Consider the following 10,000-nt stretch of genomic DNA (forward strand, 5'->3'; position numbering starts at 1 on the left):
GGTCCTGGTTGATCGGGCTGGCTCAGTTACTGGGATGAAAATTGGTGTCTGTTCATACGGTGACTTTCAGCCTGGTTTCTGAGATGAAAAATGGTGATGCCGCCGTTCAGGCGTGAAATCTAATGAACAAGCCTGGTTAGAATTACTTGATTTTCTTTGTTTAAGCAACCTCAAATTTGTTTTGACTTTACGTTAACTGTCAAATGAAACTTTTCCAAGCATCACCATGGAAGAAAAGAGAAGTGAAAAGTTGTCCGTGCTATCTTGAAAATGCACTGTATTATTTTCCTCTTTGTAACCTGGCTGAAGTTTTCATATGGCAAAATTTCCAGCCCACTTACCAAGATCCGGTTGGAAAAAACCGAGATCTTGGCAAACGTGCAAGCGCTCTCTGTCATATGAACACGTCAAAAGTTTATACAAAGGATTTATAGGTGAGGTGAGATCCCGGAAACTGGGCCCGCCTGGTGAAACAGGCCAATATGAAGAGGCCCTAAATAATAATAATTGTCACTCTTGTGTTTATATGATTTGTGTATTGTTCATTCAAAGGTACAAGACAAATTTAACTCTAATGCAGGGATTTCATGGAACAGGGCTATGGATGAAGTGCGCACAGATCGATTGAGTGCAAAACATGGCAAAGATACTCTTCTTGTTATTATAAGAGATTGGCCAGCTGATGAAAAGTATAAAGACAAGCCAGAATTGGTGGCCAGTCTAGAATATCTGGTATGCATTCTGTCTTATTTTCCATTTTGACAAGGAAAGGTTGACCCATTAATTCTTGTCAATCACACCCCCCCCCCCCCCTCCCTCACTTTGACGAGTAAAATTGTCTGGCATTAGACATAGTAAAATCTACTAATTCTCACTCCTAAGGGTCAGTGGGTCAGTTGTAGAGGTTGTTAATCCATTGACTCCTCTACCACCCCCCACTGATGAGTAAAATCATCTGGCCCCAGTTGTCCAAACAATGGATAGCGCTATCCACCGGATAAATCACTATCCAGCGGATAAACACTAGCAAAACTGATTGAGTTATCCAGTGGATAGTGATTTATCCCGCGTATGGCGCTATCCATCGTTTGAACAACTGGGGCCTGGCGTAAGACAAAGTGAAATTTAGTGAAGTCTCACTCCTACATTATAAGAGTCAACGGATTAAACCTCCCTTCCCTACTTGCAAGCTAAAATTTGAGAGGACTATGGTATCAGAAAACATTGATTCTGTGCCGTCATAAACTCTCAAACAAGAATGCCTGATTACACTGAACCTGTATGCTGCTAAACTCCATGAATTATTATAGTGCATGATGGAATGAAGAAAGGATGAACCAGCCAGTTAGAAGGTAACATCCCTGTTGGGATCTTGAGGAATACAAAGCAAGTCTCTTACCAAGTATCTGCATGCTCATGATATTTGTCAGAATCCCTGGGAAGCTGCAAGTGTTAAAGAAGTCGTATGACTGCAATGTTATTATAGTTTGGTCTGCTTTAGCATTTTTTGCACTCCCTCCCTCCCACCAACTAAAAAAATCCAGGCTATGGGTCCTCTAACCCTGTTTTAAACTTCTTCATAAGATTCCAAGTATGTATCTGGCAGCGATGGAAGTGATGTGGCTCCTTTCTTTTTTGTAGATAAGCCGTTTCACAGAAATCCTTTTAGAAAGAGACGATGATGAAGAATACAAATTTTATCGTGTTGACGAAGACCCTGCCAGCCCAACTCTTCTTCATCTTGCTGCAGAGCAAAACCTTGTGCATGTTGCAAAATTACTTGTGGAAAAGTATCCTTCACTGGTATATATGGAGACTGAACAAGTGGGAAATGATAGAGGGTATTTGCCAGTTGAAAAGGCATTGATTTCTTACAAGGATGAAACAGCAGCTTATCTCATATCACAAATGAAACATGACTGGTGGGTTATATGGCAAATTTATGATATTATTATTGTTGTTATCGCTCCACTTTGGAAAAGCAATAAAGTTCATTGTTCATCTTGGTAGCAGATAAAATTAATGAATTATTATCATGGTAGCGACAAGAGCAGGTGTAGCTGAGTGACTTTGTGGCCAGCTTTTGGAACTTGAATTTCCCACTTCATATTATTGGTCACTTTTTGTTTGTTTAGTCTTTCTTCTGATCCATGCAGTTACTGCATGGATCATGTGTAAGGTGTTCATGTGATGCTGTACAAAAGGGAAAGTAATTATATTTGCAGCGCCCATCTGGGCAGACCTTCTGGTTTACCTGAGCAATACAAATCTGAGAGATAAAAAAGAGGGCATTTAACATCATTTTCCTTGGGCTGCCATATGATGTAGCCCTTAGCTGTTCAGGCTTGCTACCCCTCAGTCAAAGGTGGGAAAAATAAATAATGGAGACTTTCCGGGATAAAGGTTTTCTTTCAAACATAATACCCACTCCCCCCAAAACCCACCATAAATATCAATAATATAGTTGCTGGTGCCCTTATAATTGAGCTGTAGCTGCAAGAGGGGTAAATAAGCTGATCAATCAAACAATCAATTAATCAAAAATTAAATAGTAAAGAGATGCAGTTGAGTTTCTAAGAAAACTATAGTGGTATGTTGTTAGGTGTTTGAAACATAGAAATTTGATAGCATCAGTTGATAAGTACAAGAAGTTAAGCGGTAAAATAACGTCGTGAAAATAATCATGTTTTAAATTGCTTTTTGTTGTATTTTGTCAGGGTGTATGAGCTTTTCTTGTACAATGGTGACCCAGAGCGAGCAAAGTTTAATTTTGGTCATTTTATCAGCCATAAAAGTCAGGAGACAGGCCAACACAACATGAAGGTAAAACAAGTTTTGTTGGCTGCCCACCAGATGCCCTTAGTGAAGGGCATCTGGGTTAGGGTTAACCCTTCTTAATTTAATAATGACCCAGTTGATTTAGGCATTTATTTCTGAAAATCATACAGCACTTTAGAGATTTTGAAGCGTTGTAAGACTCAGAATAAAATCACTAACTTTTGGCCAAACTTAACAGCAGACCCATAGAATCAAACAAGCAAGCATGCATTTGACAGTTGGCACAAAGAATGCGAGCAATATATAGTCACAGATTGTTTTTCATTTGCCTCTGACCACCCTAACCTCAAACCTTAGAAGCTGATCATAAAGCTCCGAGTGAAACAGTGCAGAAACAAGTAAAACATGAAATTACTTCTGAGATTCAAACCTATGCTACAATTAATAACAAAGATATTAAGTATTTATTTAACAAGGGTAGATATACATTTCTGACGTTAAATTATGGCCCTGCCACATAACTGGACAGAGGGCTCCAGTTAATTTTGTGGGCTATTTATGAAGTAGAGTTGAATTCACAACCACCATAGACAAAAATGCAGCCAGTGGTTAAACGGCGTTATTCGAACCTGGTGCGTCTGCATGCAGATGCAAGGTGCTAACTACAGGACCACTAAATCTCATAATTTTTCAGGTGTTCAAACTTACTAACTATCACCCCTGTTTTCCTCCTGAGTGTAGAACTCGATATTCATCAGATTATAAATAGCCTTCCTCTTTTTCACTTATAGACCTTTTCGGCTTGTACATTTTGTTTTCCCAATACAGATCACGTGATAATACTCAGGAGGCTTGGTCCTTTGTTTTGTTCATTAAAAAGAATGCATGCAGGCATATTCATGCTTGCATGCCCTCATTTTAATGAACAAAACAAAAGACCAAACCTCCTGAGTATTATCACATGATCTGTATTGGGAAAACAAAATGTACAAGCCGAAAAGGTCTATTCCAAGTTTATCCAGTTGATAATGCTCCATTTCTTTAACAAAATGCCCCGTCTTCCCTCCTTCAAACACAGCACATGTTGAATGTCCCCACAGATGTAGCTGTTTTTGCCCTTTTCACATCTTCATTCAGTTTGGCGTTTTCACACTGCCTTCTGATTTTCTTGCTGGCCAAACACCCGTCCTTGCATTTATTTCTAGTTTCCATAGCAGTCGTTACACTGCGAGACGGGCTTGCCAGGCCTTTGCCCCAGTCGACCCATGAATTCAGTATCAACCCCTCCCCCCTCTCCCTAATGCCCTCTTATGATTGCAGGACAACCGTGTTGATCCCAGGTGGGGAAAGAGGAGACTCAATATTTCCCACTGTTGCCTCAAGTGTAACACGGACCAAGAGACCAGGCAGCACACCTTAAAAAGTCCATATGGGCCCTTAATTTATTATCATAAATATTGATAATTATTGACTATTTAAGTTCGGTAGGTTTAAATTCACGCTAGAGAAGAAAGTAGACTGAATTTTCCCACATGTTTCTGTTCTAATGCCTAAAACGCTTTTTTGCCTTTAAGAAAACAGTCAACGCTGTTCTAGATCGCCTTGTCAACCCTCATTGGCCCTACCTGCCGGAGAAAACACGAGAACTTGGTGAGACCAGTGACCGCATTGAGCGTGCGTGGAGCAGTGTCCCGGATGATCCACTGAATTATGACTTTGTATATCACGTGTTGGAGACAGATGATCAAGGAAGGCTACCAAAGATTGACGAGAACACCATCAATGAAATGTTCAACCCAAAGTCCGTATCTTGTCTTCGGCGTATCGCTGAGAGTGAAGACAAGGTAGAGTATAAGGGTTGACATGGTATTTAGATGAATTCTTTACTCGTTTAACTAATCCTTGATTAGCTCTGACTAAGGGCTAACGCTCGAAACGTCAGCTTTTAGAATCTCTGTACAGTGGCCAATTTACATTATCAACTCCGTTGATAAAACCAAATTTTTGTATACTACTTCCCCACCGATGCAGCACCACAGTTTTTTTAGAAACTACCCCCTTCATTCATTAACTAATCCTTGGGTCCAGAAACAACGTTATTTTTAAATGTTGGGTAACGCCAGTGTTTGCATAGTGTGAATTTTGATCTAGTAGGTTATTTCCCTTTAACAGCGGCGTATCTTTCTACTTTTAAAACTAACCCTTCAGCAGTACACTCACATTTACATCTAGACTGCGAGCAGTCTCTCTTTTGCTCTAGAATCGTTGAAGCAAACGCGTACGTTGAACTGTTAATGGCTCAAACTGCTGGTCGAAAATACCGCGGACGTTGGTTAGATCTAACAAACGCCCGCGGTATTTGTGGCCCGCAGTTTCAGCCATTTTCAGGGGTTCGTTCGTTTCAACGATTTAGAGCAAAAGAGAGACTGCTCGCAGCCTAATTTACTCAATTTACATCAATTTGCACATTGTTTGTGCTATTTTTGTCTTCGCTTGACGATAACTATTCTAATTGGCCATTCTAGACAGTGCGTGCAGAGCCGACGTTCTCGAGTCGTTCTAAAAATTAAATGGACTCATGAGCTCCCTTTTAATAAGTATTTTCCAGGAAGTACTTGCTTTTATTGGTGACTTAAGTTTTTTTCTTACCCCTCAACCATCAGTTAAAGGCATTTTTGTGAAAATTAATCAGTAGCTGCTGCTTTTCATTGCCTTTCAAGCGTTTGGTCCCTGGATGAAAATACAAGAAAGGTAGTCTTAAACCTTGACTCTTCTAAGCTATACTCTATCAGTAACTTGTTGGATTTACAAGATATTAGCTACATCAGGCCGGGCTGTTTTTCCATTTGACCAAAAAGTCAAGATTAAAATACGAAACTTTTCCGTGGCGAACGAAACGTATGTTGTTTGGTTGGTTGTCCCAGGCGAATAATATTTGTCGGGTTTTGCGCTAAAATGTAATAACAAATAAGACAGAAACTTTTCCGTGGCGAACGAAACGTATGTTGTTTGGTTGGTTGTCCTAGGCGAATAATATTTGTCGGGTTTTGCGCTAAAATGTAATAACAAATAAGGCAGTATCTTGATCCGAGTATGAATGTTCGAATTGATTTGATTTTTCGGGTTGTTTCTATTTTCCGCAACGTCGGGTCAAACTCCCAGGGGTTACACCCAAAACTGGGAAGTTTGATTCTAGAAAAATTCAGTTTCATAATTCGATCCCTTTGTCATGAAATTTCTTTTTTGTTTCTTTTTCCCTTTCACGTTTAACCTTCTAGTGGTCGTCTTAGTGCCTTTTTGTAGTTTGTTAGTATTTTCTGTATTGCTGATAAGTGCTATTTCAATATTTTAGAGTATAGTGTTACCTCTCTTAGTGTTAATGAACTTCTTTAAGTGTTGTTATGTAGTCACGCAAAAATGCTTGTTGTAATTTGAATAAATTAGTGAAACTATACATGTGTAAAAGACGTGGGCGTTGGCGGCCAGTTGGAGAAGAAGGTAACGAGAAAGTTAAGGTTTGGAGAGTGAGGGCAGAAAGGAAAAAGCACAGGAAGAGAGATGGAAGAGTGAAAAAAGAACACCGTTAAGAGTAATTAGTTGGAGCTGTTTTGAATCAAAGACAAAACCCGTTTGTCTGCAGCAGCAGCGGGGGCAGCTATAGCAACGGAACTGAGAAAAGCAAAAGCAACCAGAAGAAGATTGTGCAGAAGTGTCGACCGAAAGGAAGAGCCGAGAAAAACAAAAGCAACGGAAAGGGGTTCTGGTATTTATCCGTGTTTATTTTTTCTTTTTCTGTTGTTTACCCAAAGCCTGAAGTGCCGTCGGCTATCGTCACACCCTTATACCACGTTATTGAAGAAATTTTCGTCAATAACTGAATGGAAAGCTACTCAGGGCTTCACTGAAACTTGAAACACTAAACTGGATGCCTCCTGCATTGATTTTAAATGGAAATCATTTTTAAAAAGGGAGAATCTGCCAAGGACAAGAATAACAGAAGTACGGTGAAAAGGATATGGAACGTAATGGCCGACCATCAACACAGCATTGGTCAAAGAAGAACTCGTGGCAGCATAGTTAGTTAAGGAGATGATGATGATTACGATGTTGGCAGTGACTACTATGAAATTGTCTTCAATAATTTTTCACACGCCAGGACATAAAAAAGGCCAGAACTTGTTCACGTGATAATTGTTAAAAACACCTGTAATAAATATAGATTTATCAGAAGAATAACAATGAATTACATAGGGATGACAATATTTAACCATGAAGAGAAAACAAATACCCTAAAGACAAAGTTTTACCATTTGCCATTGTGAATATTAAAAGAGGTATTTTTAATAAATTACCGTAAAATTCCGAAAATACACCCCTCCATGTATAAGCCCCTCCAAATATACGCCCCCCAAAGCGGCAACGCAAAAAACCCTCTGTTAAATCGCCCCTCCAAATATAAGCCCCCCGGGAGCTTGTACTTGGAAAATTGCTCTCAAATACATAGTAAAACAAAGCTGTAAGGCTAGCCCAATCGATTTGGAAACGCAAATTTGCCTCCGTAGATAAGCCCCTCCGAATACAAGTCCTTCCAAAAATAAGCCCCTCGAAAAGGGTCTTTGAAAAATATAAGCCCCGGGGCTTATTTTCGGAATCTTACGGTATATTTATTGTGTATTGGGTTTCGATGGAGTTTCTATTTTTATATTGTCTGCGAGTTTGATTTTTTTGTTAATTCTTTTAAAGTGCTTTCCTTTCTTTTGAAAAAGAGAAGGGGATTAAAAATTGCTTAGAGACTCAAAACTTTGCTACCAAGTGCAAAGTTACGTCATCTGAGTTTCTGATTCTGTATCAATCAAAAGTTTGCCACTACTCTTATTTGCGCGGAAAAAAAGGGTTTTTCGGCATACAGCAGTCGGAGAGACTTGAACTCTTAGCATTTGCTTACCATTTCAAATGTTTTTTACATTGAGCTACGGTGATTGATTCCTAAGTTTGTTTAAATTTTTATTGAATGTAAATTCAGAAGACACTTAATGAGCTTCTATTGTAAGGAAATCTTTCAGGTTTAACCTTTCTCTTTGGATATCATTCAGATTTTTTAATGGACATTGATTCGGATTTACTGACTTTCTTTTTGTGTCTGAAAAAAAAAATTCCCCAGAAAAGATATCTTCCATCGTTGACTGGAGCGTACTCGGGAAAGAAAATCTGAGAGCAAGCAACCTTTCGTTTTCTCAGTCTGCTGCTCTACCACTGAGCTACAAAGACCCACTGCCTTAATTTGCAACAAAAGTACCCAAGGAGAAAAAAACAATGCTTGACAGATTTTCGTCTTTTCACACTGCAATGCCTTGTAAATGAAATTGAATAGTCTTTATTGGAGTTGAGCCTGCAGGCACATTTTCTTTTGTTTAAAACTACATGCAAAAGAGGCTTAAGGGTCAATTCAATACAAAATGACCACATAGCCTCGTTCATGTGGCAAAACCGCTGATACCTCCGATAAGGGCTATTCTCGTGGCTCTATTTTAAGCATTCAACCGTGGGTTCGCATCCCTATTAAACCTAAGTTTTATGAAATCTTTATATTCTTAAAGAACATGAGATTATGCACATTCGATTTGATTTTTATTATATTTGCACGGTCACCATGAAGGATTTTCTCATGAAATAAATCAGCATTTATTAGTGCACTTGGCTAGATTTTTTGCACCCTGCCATGCAACAGAGCCTTTCTTAACTCGACCAGAAAGAAAGGGCTCTGCAGAAATCGTGTAAAGTAAGTCTTTATTGAGTATGCGCAAGCCGTTGCTTGGAGACAGCTTCAAACCCAGGCCAAGTCTCGATCGCACTCCTAGACGCCATATTAATTTTCGTACTGAAGGCTCTATTTTGACCTTCGCCTTGTCAAAAATATGATGCGCGCGCTCCTTAAACCGGTTTGACTGGAGTGACTAGCCCAGAAACTTGGGCTGGGGCGACTTAACCACGGTTTCTGCAAGAGCCTCTCTTTCTCGCCCTCTGCTCTGCTCGCAAGGTGGATTTTTTGGTGCATCTGTGACGATTTTATCAACTTTTGAGATTATACCGATTATGTCAATTTAGTTAATAACGTTACACAGAATAGCTAGTAGGTTGACCTTTGAACTTTCACTTTTTAAGTTTGACCTTTAATCTTTCCTTGCCTAGGAAGCGATTCAGCACCCTGTGGTGCGAATGCTTATCATGAGGAAGTGGAATAAATTTGGACATTGGTGGTTTTGGTGAGTGTCCGTAGCATAGTTTGAGACTAAAATCTGCTTCATTTTAATTCCTTTTTGAAATTCTGGCAAGTTGAGGCGGAGTTACCACTTTTCTACCTCTTTAACAAATAGATTCTATAGAAATAGATCACAGATGACGTCAAAATGTGGTAAGAAGAAAGAGTGCGCACGAGGCGATAGCCGAGTGTGTCACTGATCGGGTTATTGGTTGCTAGTGTCAGTTTGTCATGTGACCTTCTAAACTTTCGTTTTGACGAATTTCGGTTGTAGCCGTATTCGTTCTGGAAGTATTCATATTCATTGCAGTTTCAAAGGATCATAATAACCACACTTAATTTTTCAAACCTGAATCCTTTTTCTCCCTTTGTATATTTTGCAGCGTTCAAACAGCATGTTATATTCTTTTCCTAACTGTGTTGTCCTTTGCGCTTATTCATGGCTCAACCCAAGACGATCCAACACAGTATAGTGGCAAGGCGAATGGCCTTCGCCTGTTTTGTGAAATTCTCACCATCATTTTCCTTATGATTTATTTATTTGAAGAAGTCAACGAGGCAGAGCGGTGAGTATTACAACGGTGTTAAAAGTTCAATAACATACAAAACAGGAAATTTACATTCACAGTTTCTGTCTGCCGAGTCGCTTTCGCCAAGTCTCGTTCCCAGGCCCTTAAGCGCTAAATCGCAAGAGGCGCGAAGCTTGGGGCCTAGCGCGATAGCGCAGGGCGCCCTCAGGGAGTCTTCCCGATCTGCTCGACCGGTGACGTCACGATTGATGTCACGTGAGGACGACTGTGAACGAGGCTGGGTTTCGCCTTTTACCACCGCGCAACAGTTGATGGACCGTTTGAACAGAAGTCGGCAAAGTGGATCAAACTAAGCCAAAATCACAGCACTGGATGCGATCCTTCAACTCCTTCCATAGCAGTGATTGACGGCAGTGAGAAAACGAGCCATGGA

General features: G+C 39.9%; 1 protein-coding gene across 1 annotated transcript in view; it reads left to right on the plus strand.

Moving 5' to 3' along the window:
* The window catches only part of LOC137974370 (transient receptor potential cation channel subfamily V member 5-like), a 22,446-nt gene that overhangs the window by 2,942 nt on the left and 9,504 nt on the right, over positions 1 to 10,000 (plus strand). The window contains exons 2-7 of the mRNA XM_068821317.1: positions 553 to 732; positions 1,642 to 1,922; positions 2,718 to 2,823; positions 4,353 to 4,622; positions 8,968 to 9,041; positions 9,421 to 9,603. Of these exons, the coding sequence (XP_068677418.1) occupies positions 553 to 732; positions 1,642 to 1,922; positions 2,718 to 2,823; positions 4,353 to 4,622; positions 8,968 to 9,041; positions 9,421 to 9,603 (1,094 nt within the window). The remainder of the gene's footprint in view (positions 1 to 552; positions 733 to 1,641; positions 1,923 to 2,717; positions 2,824 to 4,352; positions 4,623 to 8,967; positions 9,042 to 9,420; positions 9,604 to 10,000) is intronic.

This window comes from Montipora foliosa, chromosome 10 (assembly GCF_036669935.1).
Source record: "Montipora foliosa isolate CH-2021 chromosome 10, ASM3666993v2, whole genome shotgun sequence".
In the NCBI taxonomy this organism is placed as follows: Eukaryota; Metazoa; Cnidaria; class Anthozoa; order Scleractinia; family Acroporidae; genus Montipora; species Montipora foliosa.